The 19,483-nt window shown below is 45.7% G+C and overlaps 1 protein-coding gene across 1 annotated transcript; it reads right to left on the bottom strand.

The window, feature by feature from the left end:
- Positions 1-826: 826 nt before the first annotated feature.
- LOC129214542 (myosin heavy chain, skeletal muscle, adult) lies at positions 827-18,914 on the bottom strand. Its single transcript, XM_054846381.1, has 39 exons — positions 18,898-18,914; positions 17,885-18,129; positions 17,653-17,796; positions 17,403-17,559; positions 15,669-15,696; positions 15,454-15,571; positions 15,162-15,254; positions 14,972-15,035; positions 14,780-14,878; positions 14,570-14,673; positions 14,332-14,470; positions 13,552-13,670; positions 13,306-13,455; positions 12,751-12,921; positions 12,145-12,451; positions 11,974-12,044; positions 10,169-10,256; positions 9,957-10,074; positions 9,514-9,637; positions 8,730-8,866; positions 8,372-8,627; positions 7,239-7,481; positions 6,839-7,015; positions 6,608-6,753; positions 6,430-6,520; positions 5,952-6,341; positions 5,664-5,790; positions 5,366-5,484; positions 4,711-4,907; positions 4,124-4,307; positions 3,872-4,037; positions 3,575-3,699; positions 3,106-3,414; positions 2,768-2,971; positions 2,373-2,498; positions 2,107-2,277; positions 1,916-2,020; positions 1,690-1,785; positions 827-1,105 (listed from the first exon to the last, which is right to left on the bottom strand). Exons 2-39 carry the CDS (start codon positions 18,089-18,091, stop codon positions 950-952), a joined length of 5,826 nt encoding a protein of 1,941 aa, XP_054702356.1. The 5' UTR covers positions 18,092-18,129; positions 18,898-18,914; the 3' UTR covers positions 827-949.
- Positions 18,915-19,483: the final 569 nt, after the last annotated feature.

Raw genomic sequence — 19,483 nt, 5'->3', positions numbered from 1 at the left:
CTGGAGCTCTGCTCAGGCCCAGAATCAAGCTGCCATTTGCCTGCCCACCTTCCTTGCTATTTTTTCTGCGCATTCAATGGAAAATCAGTAGGCTAGACTGGACATGCCAGCTCCTAATGAACACCTCCGAGTTTCCCTTCCACTTTCCCACACTGAACAGCTGGGCTCTCTCATCAGGAAGGACAGATTCCCCCAGGCAGGGCAGTGTTCCAGAGGGTACTGTGCCACCAGAGACTCAGCTTTTGTGGACACTGACCTTATTTACAGGAATTAAAGTAATTGCCCCAGAACTGTCACCAGCCTTCTCCAGTTCTAGTCCAAGGGACGGTGATACTCTTCACGGTGCCCCCATCTAATTAAATTCATGAATCAAACATACCGGAGACTAAAAACCACCTCCTGTAAGCTTCCAAAAAACCATGAACTCTGTTGGTTATCAGCCCTCCACAAATCTGCCTCGGACAGTGGCCAGCAAAAGGAAGAGCTCACACCTGACATGCTGCACAACTGGAAGCTGCTGAGGTGCTGTATGGGTAAAGGTTACATAAGAAGCTATTTGGGACAGAACAGTAGGAAGGCTGAACTGGCAGAAGTCACTGTCAGGAATTATTGCCCTTGATTTCTCTTATCGTGAAGCTAAATTTCTATTCACGTCACAATCACTAAGTAATAAAGAAGGGATAAGTAGTTAGGAAGTAGGTGACAAAAAACCTGTACTGTGACACAGGTACACAAAGGTTATAAGCCAAAACTGTGCCTGAAGGCTAATGATGACACAGCCCTAACCAGACAAAAAAGAGAAACAAATGAAAACTAGTGCTCGTGGTGCGTATGCAAAGGAATCTACAGTCTTTGTTCTCTAGACATTGACACAGTTACAAAGACTCATCGCAGAAGAAAGCGACCAAGAGGTTCACATTTTGTGCATCCCTCAGGTCACTTTGCTGCCTCACTCTTCCTCTTCTATTTTCTTGCTGTGAAACTCCCGGCTTTTCACGCGGAGCTTGTTGACCTGCGACTCTGCAATGTCAGCCCGCTCCTCGGCTTCCTCCAGCTCGTGCTGGATCTTGCGGAACTTGGAGAGGTTGACATTGGACAGCTCCTCCTGTGTGAGCAGAGGGAGTCGGTGGTGAGGAGCCAAGGGTTTCACTCCTCCTGCGCCTCGGCCTTGTTGGGGCTGCGGCTCTTCCCCTCCATCCCCCACCCACCGCTGCTTGCACACAAGCCTCACACAGACCTCCTCATCCTCCCTTATTCAGCATCCCACTGTGACAAGCTTCACTGTCACTCCTGAGGAGCTATTTTGTCACTTGGATTTGTCATTTGTGTACTTCTCCCACTACTTGCTGCCCAACACCAGTGTGACTTAGATTGAGAGAGATCCTGAAACCCTCCGCTGTTGATCAGCAGCAGAGATTCATGAACTTGTCAGTCAGTAGATGTGGCCCTTGGGTATTTTAAGTCTGACCTCTGTATAAAACAGGCTGCACAACTTCCCTCAGCTCATCCCTGACGGCAGGGTGCCCAGAACTCAGCAAGGCCTAATGACACGATGGTAAAATGGCATGGCCAAGACTGTTGTGCCTTGGGAGCTTCTTTCATGCCCCTTTCCTGGTATCCATAGTCATCTCAATGAGCGTGCTGCCCTGATGGAAGGCGGCTCTTGCCCATTCTTTGAGCAATACTTACAGCCTCCTCAGCTTGTCTCTTGTAGGATTTCACCTTCATTTGCAGCTTGTCCACCAGATCCTGCAGCCTGAGAATATTCTTCCGGTCTTCCTCAGACTAGAGTGGTTGGTAAGCAGGACAGAGAATGAGTTCCTGGTTTCCCACCACGTGAGGTTAGCAATTCCCCTTGGGAAATTTGACTCGCTATGAGAAAACTCTCTCAGCCCAAGGAGGCCTCCTGCCTTACCTGGTAGGTCAGCTCCTTCACCCTCCTCTCGTACTTGCGCACACCCTTCACGGCTTCAGCGCTGCGCTTCTGCTCAGCATCCACCTCCCCTTCCAGCTCCCGCACCTGCAATGAGAAGACCATCTTTGGAGCTTCCCTGGTGGTTACCTATGTGCCACGTTCACTCATCCACAAATAAAAGCCCTACGCACTCTGGCCTCCAGCTTCTGGATTTGCTTCTTGCCTCCTTTCAGTGCCAACTGCTCAGCCTCATCCAGACGGTGCTGCAGGTCCTTCACCGTCTGGTCCAGGTTCTTCTTCATCCTCTCCAGGTGGGCGCTGGTGTCCTGCTCCTTCTTCAGCTCTTCTGCCATCATGGCTGCCTGATGAGAGAAAAGGATCAGAGCCATTTTGGGGCTGGAGACAGTTTGAGGGAGAATACATCCACCATCAGCACTGAAAGCAGGCCCCAGCTCACATCAGTGATGGCCTTCTTGGCCTTCTCTTCAGCATTGCGGGATTCCTGGATCATATCCTCCATTTCACCTTGAATTTGCACGATGTCTGTTTCCAGCTTCTTCTTGGTGTTGATCAAGCTGGTGTTCTGTGCAACAGGAAAGACATGATTTGTACTCTTAGACCCAATGCCTCCACATCAAGAGTTGACAGTGAGAGTATTGTTTATGAAAGTCTTTAATGCAAGAGTCCTCTTTAGCGCCATAGCAGCACACCAGACGTGGGGGGCTGGCTAGATTGGCCGTATCACAGCATGGCTCCTCAAATGTTTACATAGTCATCACTTACAAGATACATCGCAATGTCATTCTGTGCTGTCTCTTGTTGATGGGACTCATTTCCAGCAGAGTGCCTCACCTGGGTGTGGAGGAGCTGCACACGTTCAGTGGCATCCAGAAGCTCCTGCTCAGCCACTTTCCTCGACCGCTCCGTCTGCTCCAGGGCTGCCCGTAGCTCCTCAACTTCAGCCTGCAACAGGTTTGCTCTGCGCTCCACCATGGCCACCTGCTCCTTCAGGTCCTCCTGGGTCCTGAGAGCATCATCCAAGTGTATCTGCGTATCCTTTAAGAGAAGAAAGGGAAATTATAAGATGGCACAGCACTGGAGCAATGAGAAATTACAAGGCAGCAGTGTGCGCTTAGGTGCCAAAAATGTCACGGATGTCACCTCTCTTTCTCTAGCTTTGCTGAACAGACCTTGAGCACTGCCTGTGTGTTTCTCAGGTTCTTTTGTGCCTCTGCGGCCACACGGTTGGCATGGCTCAGCTGGATCTCCATTTCATTCAGGTCTCCCTCCATCTTCTTCTTCAGCCGCAGGGCTTCATTCCTGCTCCTGATCTCAGCGTCCAGGGTGCTCTGCATGGACTCCACAATTCTGAGGTGGTTTCTCTTCATCTGGTCGATCTCCTCATCCTTCTCTGCTATCTTCCTGTCAATCTCAGACTTCACCTGGTTGAGCTCAAGCTGGAGGCGCAGGATCTTCCCCTCTTCATGTTCTAGGGAGGCCTGGACAAGTCAGCAGGAACAGTGACTTAAACTACTGCTTCCTTTCTCAGTAATTGCTTATGTGGTATTTCCTGAAATCTAGGCTTGCTTTCCTGCCATCTCTGCAGATAACTATTCCCATACTTTCAGTCTGGGCAACATTTATTAGCACTGTGTGTACCTCCGCTTCCTCCAGGGAGGCCTGGATTTCAGATTTCTCCTGCTCAATCTGCTTCTTGACTTTCTCCAGCTCGTGAATCGCCTTTCCTCCCTCGGCAATCTGCTCCGTCAGGTCGGAAATCTCCTCTGTGGGAACAAAGACCAAACGCCTGGTCAGGCACAGAGCAGAATGGGAAGGGCCCTGTCGCACCAAGGTGACAGGCATCTTTGCCGACCTGCAGGCAAGGACCCATGTGGAGCGGTGGGTGGTGGTGGATAGTGAGAAAGCCCGGCCGGGAGCAGAGGGCCAGGGACTTACGCTGCAAGTTCTTGTTCTCACGCTTCAGCGTTTCCAGGTGGTCCAAGGACTCCTCATAGGCATTCTTCATCTTAAACAGCTCCGTGCTGAGAGAGCGAGACTCCTTCTGGGAGGCTTCCAGCTCAGCCTGCGTTTCCTCATACTTCTGCTTCCACTCTGCCAGGATCTGAAGAGAAATGGGCCGTGAGTATGGACGTGGCAATCAGGAGGGGATGCTCTGCCCAGGAGCCCCAAGGCTGGAGCCCAGAAGACCTTGTCAAAGTTCTTCTGCTTCTTATCCAGAGCTGCGCAGGCAGCATTTGATCGCTCCACGTCAATCATCAGGTCCTCCACTTCATTCTGCAGCCTCTGCTTTGTCTTTTCCAGGGAAGCACATTTGGCATTGACGGCTTCAACGTGCTCCTCTGCATCCTGCAGCCGCTGTGCCAGCTTCTTCCTGGGAGGAGATAAGCACAGCTTAGAGAGGAGCCAATTTTGTCCTGTTCACCTGAGGGCAGTTGCCCACTTTGTGAGCTTTGAGCCTAGCGCTTTTTGCAGTGTTTTTTCTGTTCAAGACTGCATGCAGACTAAAGGGTCTATCACTTCTGTGCCCTAGCACCTACTGAGTATTCGGCCTGTCTTCGCCTTTCTAGCCCTAAAGGCTTTGCTTGCCCTTCCAGTCTACACTTTTGCCACAGCACACTGTTCCTCTCCCTCCCTCTCTCCCCTTTACCACAAACACAGTATATCCCTGCCTTCCTCCCACCTCTGTCCTAACCCACTGTTGGAGACTCCCATTTCCAGTTTCCCTTGGCACTCGCAGTCTTCTCCAGCCATTCGACATCCCACTTCCCACGTACTTGGCCTCCTCCAGCTCCTCCGTGCGCTGAATAGCGTCCGTCTCGTATTTGGTTCTCCACTGGGCCACTTCGCTGTTGGCCTTGGACAGGGCACGCTGCAGCTCCCCCTTGGCTTCCTGCTCCTCCTCATATTGTTCCCGGAGCAAGTCACAGTCGTGGCGAGCAGACTGCAAGCCATGGGCCAGGGCGTTCTTGGCCTGTGGGGACATTGGGATGGGTAACCTGTCTTGAGATGCCTCTTGACCATGAAATTGACAGGGAAATTAGAACAAAACTTTGATTAGGTAAATGCAAAGCTGGGAGCTGATGAAGCTGTCATCAAAGTGTTCTGGAGGATCAGGATGTTTTCAGCGACAGGTGCTCTGGGGACAGTAATCTGCTGTTTCTGTAAATGTTTTGCCATATGTATCGGAATGCTGCCTTAGACACTATCGTCAGAATCTCATGGAAGCCATGTGGATGACTTCCCCCAGCATCAAAATCATTACGCTTTCTTCCCTCTCTAGCCTATGAGTTGAGGGGTGTGCATTATCGGTGTTCCCTCCAGTACTACATGTGTTTGGGGAAAGAATGTTGAACCAATCTTTGATCAGACAGGATTCTCCAGATGCTTTTAGGGGAGATGTAGGCTGTGGACCATAGGGTACTTCCAGACCTTTATTTCTTCCTCTAGATGTCTCTTGAGTTCCTCAATCTGTTGGGTAAATCCTTGCTTGCCCCTAGACAGCTGAGAAATCAGAGCATCTTTTTCCTCCACCTGGCGTGAATATTCACCTGGGAAGGGTAAAGTGGAAAAAGGTGACTAGACTATTCATAATATGACAGGTTCAGCCTGTAAGCCCATGTAATCCGGAGTGGCCTGCAGAGCATATACCAGCTGTCAGTTTGCACCCTGTGGTATGCTCATGGCATGCAGATCCTCCCATTGCACCTCTGGAAGGAGGATGTCTCACCTGATTCTGTCTGCAGACGAGCTCTTTGAGTATTGAGGTCATTGATCATGCGCTGATTCTGCTCCTCCTTAGTTTTAATCTCACTCAGCTGGTCTTCCAGAGTGCGGCACATCTTCTCCAGATTTGCCTAGGTAGCAAACACAAGGAAGGAAAGCTGATGAACACCTGGACTCTGCCTTATCCTCACGGCAAGGAGGAGGAGAATTGTTTCTAGGAGAATGTGGCTGGTAGATATAGCCTATGTGCCACACCTGGGTCTTGTGAGCATGTTCTACTGAAATTCCATACCTTGGCTTTGGAGACAGACTCCATGTTACTGGCCAAGTCGTCAATCTCCATCTTCAGCTCACTCTTCTCCTTCTCCAGCTTCTGCTTCACTCGTTGCAGGTTGTCGATCTGCTCCCCAAGCTCAGCTGTGCTGTCCGCGTGCTTCTTCCGCAGGGCAGCAGCCGTGGCTTCGTGCTGCAGCGTGGCCTCCTCGAGGTCGCGACGCATCTTCTGAAATTCTGCCTCACGCTTCTTGTTCATATCGATCTGAGCTGCGGTAGCTCCTCCTGCTTCTTCCAGGCGCTCGCTGATCTCCTCTAGCTCCCTGGAGAGGTCAGCCCGATGCTTCTCTGCTTTTGCCCGAGACGTTCGCTCAGCCTCAATTTCCTCCTCCAGTTCCTCAATACGAGCCTGGGGAACATTAGGGACCCTTCACACCCATGCCCTCCTCCTGCCTCACCTGAGACTGGGGGGAAGAGGAGAAGGGACAGAGACTTGCCTGCAGCTCCTTGATCTTCTTCTGTGATTGCATGCCCAGGGCTTGCTCATCCTCAATTTTGCTCTGGATCTGGCTGATTTCAAAGTCTTTCCTTTAGGCAAAGCAAACCATGTTAGAGCTCAAAAGGAAAAGACAAGTGCACCAGCCCAGCACTCGGGTGCCCCACAGCCACGCTTACTTCTTCAGTTTCTCATCCAGCTGCTGCTTATCGTTTTCCAAATCCATTATGCTGTCGTGGGCCAGCTTCAGGTCTCCTTCGAGTTTCCTCTTAGCTCTCTCAAGGTCCATGCGCAGTTTCTTCTCCTGCTCCAGGGACCCTTCCAGCTAAAAAGGGCAAGACCATCAGTGCTCTGCCAGCCAGGTCTAACTCCATACCTGTTCTCTTCTTGCTGTATGCCTGTGTGCTTACGTCATCCACTTGCTGCTCCAGCTTGGTTTTAGCTTTGGTCAGCGTATTGACTTTGTCCTCTTCTGCCTGCAAGTCATCCAGTGTCTGCTGATGGGCCTCTTGGAGAGCTTTCTTCTCTTTTGTCAGCTTGGCGATGGTCTCGTCCAGGGCTGCCATCTCCTCTGTGAGGTTTTTCACCTACAAATATAAGGAATTGTCAAAACTGGGTGGAAACCATGCCTGCTGGTTCAGTGACATTTTCACTTTGCAGTGCTTAGCCAGGAACTTCATGTTCCTTTTTGCTGCTCAGATGAGGCCCAGCTCAAATCTTCCAAAGCCAACACGTCCTGGAGTAGCAGGCTCTTTTGCTTCGAGAAGCAAAGATTTTTTGGACCCCTTACGTGATTCCCCGTGTGCATACCTTGTTTTCAGTGGCGTGCTTTTCCTTCTCCACTTTGGCCAGTGTTAACTCAAGGTCATCAATATCTTTCTTCAGCTCTGAACATTCATCCTCCAGTTTTCTCTTCTTGGCTGTCAGCTCGGCATTAATTTCCTCCTCATCCTCAGCCCTTTCAGTCACCTCCTTAATTTTGGCTTCCAGCTGGATTTTGGTTTTGATGAGCTGGTCACATCTTTCCTCTGCATCGGCCAAGCTATCTGCTTCCTGGTGAGGAGACACAGCTGTTTCTGGGTTGTAATGTTCTGCAGTTTCTCTGCTCTGTCTTTTTTTATATCCCTGAGCAGGCATGTGGTAAAATGGGGGCCGAACCTGGCCTTCCAGACCAGCAACTGGAAGATCTTGCCAGGTGTCTACTGGGAAACCTGTTCATCTGGTATCAACATTGATTCCAAAGTTTTTGTGTCTCTTACAAATGCCTCACAGAGAGGGAATACCTCCTGCACCCACAAGCACGACACAACCGTGGTCGCTTCAATTACTAGTTTCATCAGGAGCAAGGGCCTGGAGTCTTTTCTCCTAACAGAAGGAGTATTCAGTAGCTGCTTCTTTTTAATTGACTCATCGTGAACCTCATAATATTTGGGGAGTAAAGGCTTTGTGAGAATAATTTAGTGGAGAAAGTGGTGTTTTGTTTGGTGCGAAGAGACTGCCTTTTCCTAGTTGAGTTTGAATGGGAAGTATCTGTGTTTCTGAAAGTAATCAAGGCCTTCTAATGCAGCTGTAAGTAGGAAAAGTGGGTCCTTCTCAGGTTTGTCTTTACTCTGCTGGACAGATACAGTACTTTGAAAGTTGAGTAGACGGAGGTACTTCCCTTCCAGTTCAGAGCTCTCTGCTCTGGATTACATGTTGGCTAGTGTTACACGGCTCTTTCCTCAGACAGCCCAAATGCAAAGTCTCATGTGGGGCTGCCGTGAGACTCACCATGCCCCTGCCAGTGCATGTTTACTCAATGCCAGAGTGCCCTAGAGTCTGTGATTTAGACTGTGTTCTGCTGCACATTAGTCATCTTCCTGTGAGTCTCTGCGTAGGGTAAGAAGCATGTATAGCAATGTATAGCATTCTTTTCCCAGGAACAAATGAATGGTGATACTCACCGCCTGCACTTGGAGCTGCAGGTCATTCTTCTCCTGCAGCAGGGCCACCATTTTCTCCTCCAGCTCCTTCCTCTTTGCCTCAGACTTTGCAAGCTCTTCCTTGGTTTTCTCAAACTCCTCCTTCATGTTGGCCATCTCCTTCTCAGATTCTGCACTCTTCAGCAAGGGCTTGATCTTGAAGAACAGCTTCATCCAGGACCAGTGCTTGACGTTCATGAATGCACGAACATTGTACTGGATGCAGAAGATGGACTCCCTGAATTGAAATTCACATGGCTATTGCATAGCTTTGGTTTGATGAATGTAAACTTCATTTGTCAAGTACCATAATAACAAACTAACTATGAGGAATGTCTACCTCCTCTCCACCATTCTCCGATACTCCACTCTCATCAGGAAGCCCCTGCACCTGGCTTGTGTGCGAGTGATGATTTCTGCCAGCTTGTCATCTCTCATCTCCTCCAGGAGTCCCAGTAGTCCAGCTTTGAAGAACACCTTGAGAAAGGAAATGTTATAGCATGTCATTGTCAGGTAGTAGAGAATAGAGGCACAGTCTTTCAGGATCCTAAAGCACACCTTAATGGCCATGACAAGTCTCATCTTGGGCCCCATCCCAAACCCTCTGTCCAGGGCCTATGAGCTTCCTATAAGCTCAGCCCTAAGCATTCAGTCCCTATCTGAGCTATGTGTTATGAGTTATGGTTTCCACTTGAGCCAGAGCCTCAGTCACACCCACACCTGGTCAGGGACCTCAGTGAGCTCTACCATGACATGCAGACTTACTTCCTGGTTTACTGTTAGACCAATCTGATTGCTATGGATCTGTGCAGGAATTAATGAATAGTGCCTGGGCCTTGTTAACCTACCTATATCTGACGCTGACCAATCTCCAAGCCCATGGCTTTATGGCTTCACCTCAGACCTTCCTTATTGTCACAAACCTGACTGATGATATGGACTCTTGGATAAACCTGAATACAATTCCAGGGTCTTCCCCACTTTCCTTGCTTGGGTACTCTGGGGCTGGGTACTTGCTGATTGAGGCCCCTACCATGCCAATTCTTTTATTGTGCTGTGCTCCCTGCACCTGATGAAGCAGCCTGCCCTTACCACTCCCTGTCAAACACAGGTCTTGTTTCTACCTTGGTGTGGCCAAATCTGTACTGTGTGTGGTCCACATCGATGGACCCAAGGAGCTTCTCAGAAGCCTTCTTGCTGTCCATGAACTGACCCTCTGGGATAGCACTTGCATTAAGCACTCTGTATCTGCAGAAGAAAACAGAACATGAAGAAATCTCCATCACCAAAACCATGAATGTGATTGAATCCCACAGCCTTAGACTATTTCATTGTACCACTCTCATGCCTGGAGAGAGTTAATCCTTTCAGAATGGGATGTGGAGAGTGTTTTTACTATTAACTCTAAGTGCAAGAGAATCCTGATCTCAGTAATCATCATGAACTGATGGTGAAACATTTCTATGTTACTGCTCAGTACCAATTTAAATTATAATGTTTCAAGTATTTTATGATACTCAGTCTCTTCAGTTTGATATGAGTGGGCAGAAAGTTGTAGTGTTCTTACCTTTGTTTGAAGTCAGCATACAGGACTCTGCTGGGGAATCCTTTCCTGCAAATTCTGATCCCTTCCAGCACACCATTGCACCGCAGCTGATGCAGCACCAGTTCATGCTCCATGGCACCTAACAAACACCACCATTAGTGACTATCCTATTGTTTGATACTCAGGAGAAGAGCTTCTGCTTCTCGAGTTTTCCTCCTATTGGGTCCCCTTACCAGGTGTTTTTGTTTCATTTGGGATGATGCATCGTACAAAATGGGGGTGAGTGCTTCTCAGATTAGCCATCAGCTTGTTTAAATTCTCCTGTGAGATCATGAAATAAAGTTTATATTATTAAGTGTAAGCACTGGAAGTTTAATAGTGGATGTATCAAATTGAGAGTTTTAGGATGCAGACCTGTCTTTTCTGTAAGATCTTGCAGAACTCCCAAAGGGAAACTTGCAAACTGAAGGCTCCCGGATTTTGAGGTTTTAAATTCTTTTGCAGAATAATGGTTAGTATTACTTTTCCTTGATCTCCTTATACAAACAGAGCTGCCATCTCACAGCTTTCTTTCCAGCTGATATTTCTTCTGGTATTTAGCTGGGCATTTTAAGTGGATGAGATGTACTATTGGCTGTGTGACTAGTGTCTGATTTGGCAGCTCAGTTCTTTTTAAATGGATAGAATATTTGTATAGCTGATATAAATTGACTTTTTTAGTAGTAATTCAATTTCCCTAAATATCTCCACCTCAGCCAAATGGAAACCTTGCACTTGCAGTCCAGAAAGTGAACCGAATCCTGGGCTGCATCAAAAGCAGTGTGGCCGGCAGGTCGAGGGAGGTGATTTTCCTCCTCTACTCTGCTCTTGTGAGACCCCACCTGGAGTACTGCGTCCAGCTCTGGAGTCCCAACATAAGGACACGGAGCTGTTGGAGTGAGTCCAGAGGAGGCCACGAAGATGGTGAGAGGGCTGGAGCACCTCTGCTATGGAGACAGGCAGAGAGAGTTGGAGTTGTCAGCCTGGAGAAGAGAAGGCTCCAGGGAGACCTTACAGCAGCCTTCCAGTAACTAAAAGGGCCTGCAAGAAAGCTGGAGAGGGACTGTTTACAAGGGCGTGGAGTGACAGGACAAGGGGGAATGACCTTAAGCTGAAGGAGGGGAGATTTAGATCAGATATTAGGAAGAAATTCTTCCCTGTGAGGGTGGTGAGGCACTGGAACAGGTTGCCCAGAGAAGCTGTGGTTGCCCCTGGATCCCTGGAGGTGTTCAAGGTCAGGTTGGATGTGGCTTTTAGCAACCTGGTCTAGTGGAGGGTGTCCTTCCCCATGGCAGGGGGGTTGAAACTAGATGATGTTTAAGATCCCTTTCAACCGAAACCATTTTATGAGTCTATGATTCAATGATTCTGTAACTGAAAACTGACCTCAAAATTAATTAACTTGATGTAATTTAACTTTAATTACACTTTAATTGCTTTACAATCTTACAAACTCAAGACTTGGGGTTTTTTTTTGCTTTTGATGTTTTATCAATTGTTTTCAAATTCTGCAATGTGTCAATACTGAAAATCTTCATAGATACATAAAAAAGGTATGGGAAATATCTCTGAAGTCTCCAGAGAAGACTGATTTGTTATTCTCCAGCTGATTTGTTATTCACTCCCAGTCTAAATAGGTCAACTTCACCCTTTGGAGATCTTTGTAGAATATTAAGAGTAGGTAATGGCAAAACTAAGTCAGGTAGAAGAAATCAGCACAAATATAAGGATGAAATATAAATAGTTAGTTGGAAAATAAAGTCTAAGACAATTTCCTAGGCAGTACCAGGAGACTGACAATATAATTCTGTCTCCTGAAATAAAAGCAAGACTATGCACACACTGAGGTAGAGATTTTTTTTGTATTCTGCGCAGGTAATTCTGTAATTTCTAAGGATGTCAAGGGAAACAAGAGCTATGACCAAAACTCAGACAGAACTTTCAGGTTAAGAATAAAATTTCTTTCCATCCTCAAAGAAATAATTAATTCTGTACTTGCCCGGAAAAGAGCTGAGACAGTCTGGAAAGAAGAACCCTTCTTCTTGCCACCCTTCTTGCCACCACCACCCTCTGCAAAATTGACAAAAATGAGCAGATGTCTTTAATATTGCCTTTGATATTCCCCTTTCTACAGTATGAACACATAAAATATGGATTTCACAGAGCTTACCTGCTTCCCCACCATAGGTGGCAAAGAGTAAAGCCAGTGTTTTCACAGATGATTTCTGGTACAACCCAATGACAGTTTCGTTCAGGGGGTCCTTGTTTTTTTCCAGCCAGCCAGAGATGTTGTAGTCCACCGTGCCAGCATAGTGCACCAAGGAGAAGTGTGCCTCAGCCTTGCCTTTGGCAGGCTTGGGCTTCTGGAAGTTGCCGGACTTGCCCAGATGCTGGTCATAGAGCTTGTTCTTGAAAGAGGTGTCAGTTGCCTTGGGGAACATGCACTCCTCTTCCAGGATGGAGAAGATGCCCATGGGCTGGAAGGTACAACATGAAGTGATGGAGAAAAATGATAATGATGTGAAGCATGTGCTATGAACATCAAAGGTACCAGTGTTTTGCTGGTAGCATCTCAGCCTGGATAAGGGCCTAAGTCTGTCAGGAGTTGTTCTTATGCAGGGAGCTTATTTCTGCCTTCCCTTACCTTCCTGCAGCCTGCAAAACATTTTATTGAACTGACACTGGATGTCTGTCCGTGAGTTCTTTCTGAGCTGAACCTGACTCAGGAACATCACAGAATTCCAAAATACATCATACACTTGTCTGGCAAAGGTACCTTCTCAATGAGCTCAATGCAGGCAGCCAGGTCCATCCCAAAGTCAATGAATGTCCATTCAATTCCTTCCTTCTTGTACTCCTCCTGCTCCAGCACGAACATGTGGTGGTTGAAGAACTGTTGCAGTTTCTCATTGGTGAAGTTGATGCACAGCTGCTCGAAGCTGTTGAACTGCCCAAAGCAAGGAGAGGTGCACAGCTTCTCAAGGTGTGGCAAACACCAGAGGGTTTTGCTTGCATTCTCCTAATGCTGTTTGAAGCTCCCCAGCTGAAACACCACTCCTAACCATTCTGTAACAGCATGGGTTTCCTTACCAGGACTTCTATTGTAAAATTTACTGTCCTTGAATTATTTTATTATCATTAAATAAATTTATGATCATTATATAAAGCCATTTGAGGGTGCTACTGTGACAGAGAAGAGCGAGGGGTTTCTAGGAAACTGCAGATGAGGACAATAAACTTCTGAATCTTCTTAAAAAAAGGTGTGTTTCCGAGTCCTCATGACCCCTCCCAGCCCTTCCCCTGCCTATGCAGCCAAATCCTTGTTCCTTACATCAAAGATCTCAAAGCCAGCAATGTCCAGCACACCAATGAAGTACTGTCTGGGTTGCTTGGTATCCAGCTGTTGGTTGATGCGAATAACCATCCACAAGAACATCTTCTCATAGACAGCTTTTGCCAGGGCACCAACTGCATTATTCACCTAACGCAAAGAAGAAAGGACTGGAGTTACCTCCTAGGGTCAAAGAAGAATCCTCACGTACTCTTTCAAGCCATTTCCAAACTATCTTCTATTTACCTGTTCCACAGTTTGACCTTTGGTCACGTATTCATTCCCAACCTTGACTCGGGGATAACACAGGGCTTTGAGCAATTCAGCCGAGTTCAGGCCCATCAAGTAGGCAGCCTTGTCAGCCACTAAAGACGGAGAGGGAGAGGGAGAGGGAGAGGGAGAGGGAGAGGGAGAGGGAGAGGGAGAGAGAGGGGGAGGCAGAGGGAGAGGGAGAGGCAGAGGGAGAGGGAGAGGGAGAGGGAGAGGAGCATTTATCTTTGGACAACAGCTAGAATTTGGTCAGTATTTTGGTAGCTGTTCATGTTCTAGAAATGGAAAAGCATTGGTCTGGTCTCATACAGAAGGTCTGGGGAATGGTGCAAATTCTGGAAGCTAATGATGGCCTTCTTCGAAAGCCAGAACAGATATGGCTTGGATAGGAATAGCTTGAATCTGGAAGACCCCAGAAGAACCACAAAAGCTTCTGGGAATACATGAGGCATGCATGCAGCAAGTTCCTTTTCTGTGGAAAGTGGACTTCTGCATGGCAAAGAATGCAGGATTTCTTTTGGCAAAAAAAATGATTGCACATGATGGTGACTTAGTGGTTGAAGGTTTTACAGAGAGAAAGATATCCTGCGTTGAAGGTGAACCACCTCTGCAGTTAGACAGACAATCTAGAAAGATGCTTTTCTCAGTGTTTTATGTGGTGACTCAGGCCAACAAAGACCAGTCTTTGGAGGCTAACATATCACTTCTGCAAATGGAAAAGTTCTTTGAACAAGTCAGTGGCTGAATTTCTGATACCTTCCGTGCCATCGGGCTCTGCCTGCTCCTCTCGTTGTTTCTGCTTGAACTTCAGGTTCCCGTAGTGCATGACAGCCCCTGTCAGCTTGTAGATGGCTGTCTTTTCATCAGCAGTGAAGCCCAGGATGTCAATGGCACTCTGCAGTCAAAACAATGAAATAAAATACGTGTCCTTAGTAGGTCATCTATGTCACCTTTGAGACAAGTATAGTATGTACCTTTTTGCTTTGTTACTTACATCTGTAGCCATGAGCTCCTCCTGGTCATCAATGCTGGGAACACTGATCTCACCTTGACTCACATAGTGGTAATCATAAGGGTTGGTGGTAATGAGGAGCATGTCTGAAAGCAGAAAGGGGCAAGGCACAGGCTTAGTTTTGCTCACCAGGTAATAGCGGGAACTGTTGCTCAGCAATCATCCTCAAAAAGTCATAATGATCCTTCCTACCAATTAGCTCCGGCTTCTTGTTGGAGGTGATCTGATAAAATATGTGGTAGCTTCTTTCTGCCTTGAGCTGGAAAGTGACTCTGGACTTCTCCAGCAGATCTGTCAAGGAAGGTAGGACAGAGTTAGGCACAGCAATGCAGATGGAGGTGGGAATTTGTGAAGGAATGGGATCAGGCCAGGAGAGTCTCTTACAGGTTTCAATGTCAGCAGAAGCCAGTTTGCCTGTGGCTCCAAAGTGGATTCTGATGAATTTGCCCTGTTAAGGAGAAGCAGCAGCATTTCAGCCTAAATGCATTTCATTGCCATCTCCTTATGTGAGAATACCACTAGCCCACCACTACAGTTATAATGAGGATGGATTTTGTCCAAAGCAACAACTTACAAAGCGTGAGGAGTTGTCGTTCCTCACGGTCTTGGCATTTCCAAAGGCCTCCAGCAGTGGGTTGGCGCTGATGATTTGATCCTCAAGCGTTCCCTAGAAGATGATAATTATTGCTGGTTATCCTTTCCAAAAATCATGTCAGGAACAGAGGAAAGCATTGATGCAAGCCAGCACCTATTAATTAATGATTCCATCCTCAAGTGTTCCCCACAGGATGATCATTACACCGTTACAGTGTTTAGCTAACATGGCAATTGCATGTTGAACAGTCAGTCTGTTCTTCCTGACTCGCCTGCATTTTGCCTGATTGTTGTTGCTCCTCCTTCTTCTTATCCCCACTCGCTGCAATTGTTGCAAAGTACTGGATGACACGCTTTGTGTTCACAGTCTTCCCTGCACCGGATTCTCCGCTGTCAAACCAAAGAGAGAAGCAGAGAGCGTGTGGTCAGGCAGGAGGTCCCCTGGCACCGGGCAGCCCTGCAGGGACCCGAGCAGGGGTGTACATACGTGATCAGGATCGACTGGTTCTCGCGGTCTGTGAAAGGGGCAGAAAGAAAGATACTGTTTGTGGCATTCCTGAGTAATATAGAACTCGATGTGTGTGACAAATACAAGCAGTGGTTTTAGAGATCCTATGTATTATATGGAGAGGGCTGGAGTTATCAAATTTCGGATTTCTTCAATGTTTTTTTTCACCTGTTCATTTAAAATTCCTTTTCGGTCATTGAAATAGGATATTTCTTCTTAGTTTAACCTATTTCTCTAGTAATCTCTGTATGAAGTTAATAGTGATGCAAGAATGTCTGTTACTTTCCAGTGACTTCAAGAGGTCTGGAGGATTGTCTTCCTCAGAGAAGTCTGTTATAGATACTGGAATGTTTTTGTAAGAAAGAACTCCCTGTAGAATCCACAGAGATTAATGTAAAATTTATTGTGTACCTTTTTAAGATCCCAGCAAGTATAAGTAACTGCTTATAAATCAGTGAGTCCTCAAACAATTTAAGAATCTGAGATCAGTTTATACCTGTTTCCCTTTAACATAAATACCCATTGAGAAGTCTGATTAATTAGGTCTCATTTCTAAGTAGCAAGGGGTTGTAGCCACTAACTGTATTGGTCAAAAGAATTCTGATCTTCCCCTTACATAACTCTTTTGTAAAAGTGTAGAGATTTAATCAATGTTGGGAATGTTTATACAAGATTTTTTTTCTCTCCTTTTCTTATTTTTCCTTTTTACCAGTGAATTCAAAGGAACGAAATCTTTCTGAGGTGGAAAAGAATGTGGGGATTTTTGGTTGGGTTTGTTTATTTGTTTGTTTCAGATTGTTTCTTCTCAGTTTTTGTTTGTTTTTGTCTTTACAAGTGTGTTTTTAAAGGCACTCAGAGAAGGAAGAAAGAACATAGCAAATGTAAAAAAAAAAAAAAATGCTAAACTACTCATTATTCATGAACCTGCTCCAGTGTTAAAAGTGGAAGTAGAAAAGGAGAAAAAACCCATGCAATTTATTATTCTATTTTTATTCAATATTCAGGAACGTTTTTTAACAATCAACATTATTATTCTGTGATGTTCAGTAACATCCTTGTGGAATCATGTATGTAGATGTATGAACATCAAATCAGTGATTCCCTTCTGCATATTGCAGTTTTGGTGCACAGAATTCTAATCCTTTCTGGTCAAGTAACTCTCATGCCTAAGAAGCAAATCCATAATACAAGAGTATTAGCTAACAGCTAATCTGAAATGAAGTAATTTATCATTGTTTCCAGAGGGTATAACTTCACTGAGATTCTGGCTCTTATTCTTTCCCAAGAAGTAGTGAATTTCAGAATAACACTTGAAATCAGATCTTTTGCTTTTTGAAACGATGTCTTCATCAAGCCAAATTTAACCTACAGTACAGTTCTGGGAGACATTAATCAAATTGTTCAGAGCTCTATTCATATTTTCTGTCACATTTTGAGCAAGTTGGATCTCAATAATAGGTAGGGGGGAATTTTTGTTTCACCTGACTCAATTCATCTTATTATTCTTCATTGTAACTTTTTCAGTGCTCTTGTCTGCATACAATCAATTAGAGTTTTAAAAATCATTAGGACAGAACTGAATCTCATGCAAAATATCAGCAACTCTTAAAATAAGTTAATTAAAGGCTCATGCTGAGGTTTACAACTTTATACACAAATATTAAAAAAAAAAAAAAGTGTTTTATCACTGCAAAGATGCTATCATTGCCTCACCAGTCAGCATGAACTGATAGGCGTTGTCAGAGATGGAGAAGATGTGTGGAGGGGCCTCCTGGCGCTTCTTGCCTCGGTAGGCCAACACCACCTCCGGGTTGTACACCGGCAGCCACTTGTAGGGGTTGACAGTGACGCAGAAGAGACCCGAGTAGGTCTGCGAGGAAGGGAGACAGCACGTTGGCTTCCCCTTAGCCTGGCAGAGCAGTTCCTCCTAGCTACCCAAAGGAAGACTGCTGCTGGTACTTACGTAGATCATCCAGGCTGCGTAACGCTCTTTGAGGTTGTACAGCACAGCGGGTTCGTGGAGGTGGGTCATCATGGCCATGTCCTCTATTTTATCATACTTGGGAGGGTTCATGGCGAAGACCTGATCTTCCTTCACAGTCAGGGTCTGCCAGATGAGGAAAGAGAGGCGTGTATGTCAGCTAAGAGCTGAGACTGGGAATGACACACAGTTTTAAGCCTTGGATTTTACTCACTTCTCCTGCTTCAGATTTGACAGTGACCTTCCCTGATTCCCTGCTCTGGATTGTCCCTTTCACAAAGGATTCCTTAGGATGGGCCACAAAGACAGATGTCTTGGCATCAAAAGGCTTGTTCTGGGCCTCTATTCTCTCCTTTTCTGACTTTCGGAGGTAAGGAGCTGCCTCCCCAAAGACGGCCATCTCGGAGTCAGAAGAGGCCATGTCTGTGCTTATACAGGAGGCACAGTCAGCAGAGAATTCTGTAGGAAAGAAGATATGTTGAGTCAGTGAGGGAAGAGCTTTATGTGAAGACAGGAAATCTCTTGCACTTGATCTCTTCAAATGTTTAAGTTGGTATAAACAAGTCAAAATTTGGATTTAAACTTCCCAGTGTTGGCTGAAAGTACTTGTATACTTTTCTGAAATTCTTGGACATCTAGCTATTTAATAAAGTATAGAACAGTTCTTTAGTGTTGCACTGTTGTAGTACAGTTTAGCAGTATTACTCCAACTTTGTGGACTCTAGTAAATTTGGACATTGCCATAGCAAAGACTTCATATTAAAGAAGTCTCTGATTTCTTTTAAAATGCTACCTGAGTCTCTGAGAGATTTCCTTGTCTGATGGCAAATAGTGGCTTTCCACTGTAAAATTTACTTGCTATGGAGAATTCATCTAGCATTATGACAGATATACATGTCACTATTGCCTGTTCTGCTTTCTAGCAATCTTAAACTGTTGGATTTATTCCTGTTTCTTAAACGTTAGTAATTTTTTACATTAATTCTTGTGACACAGGCTGGAAGTCAGTCACTGTTGTTTGAAAACATAGCAACTCATTTTGTGTTGCACAGATATCCAGAGATAATATATAAGCTGATGGAAAAAATGCTGCCTTCAAACCTGGAATAAAATCACTGCTGATAGAGACAGTCCCTAATAGAAATGGATATCCAAGGCTTATAAGAAGTTAAATGGAATAAAAAGGTATATGTTTTGCCTAGGAGTTCGCAGGAGCCATGCACTTACCTTGAAATTTTCTGTCAAGACTGGGCACAGCAATCCAAAGAGACTTTTATAGAGTCCAGTATGCAGATGCTCTGGATGTTTCCTTTTCCTTCAGTCAAAATATATTTTGGCAAACCATCTTTGGCAAAACATTGTCTGGCAAACTTAGCTAACGGCATAATTGTCATTTGATTTGACTAGATATATTTAGAAATGTTTTATATCTTACCATTCCTGTGGATATGTTTCCTTTAAATAGTCTGACAGGGCTATTAATAAGGGAGTCTTGACTAGTCAAGGCACTTAAAGAACTTGGATGCAGAATTTATGTTCCTCTACTGTCTCTACTGATAATTGATCTTTAACCCAGACGAGATTCTTTGGCATTTCTGTACTGCAACTATTCCAGATGTAAACTGGGAATAATACAACGTATCTTGTGCACATGGTCCTGTGAATTTAGGGATTACCTTTACAGCATTAGAAAAGACAATTCTACACAAGACCAATCATGACTAAATGTCATTCAGCAATTTATTATATATTGAAAAGATGAAAAACAAACACATATTGTGGGCCAGGACTTTGACTGCAATAGGGCTAGATA

The sequence above is a fragment of the Grus americana genome, chromosome 18, assembly GCF_028858705.1.
Source record: "Grus americana isolate bGruAme1 chromosome 18, bGruAme1.mat, whole genome shotgun sequence".
In the NCBI taxonomy this organism is placed as follows: domain Eukaryota; kingdom Metazoa; phylum Chordata; class Aves; order Gruiformes; family Gruidae; genus Grus; species Grus americana.
The sequence above is the reverse complement of the archived record's forward strand: the minus strand, read 5'-3'. Positions and strand labels throughout refer to the sequence as shown.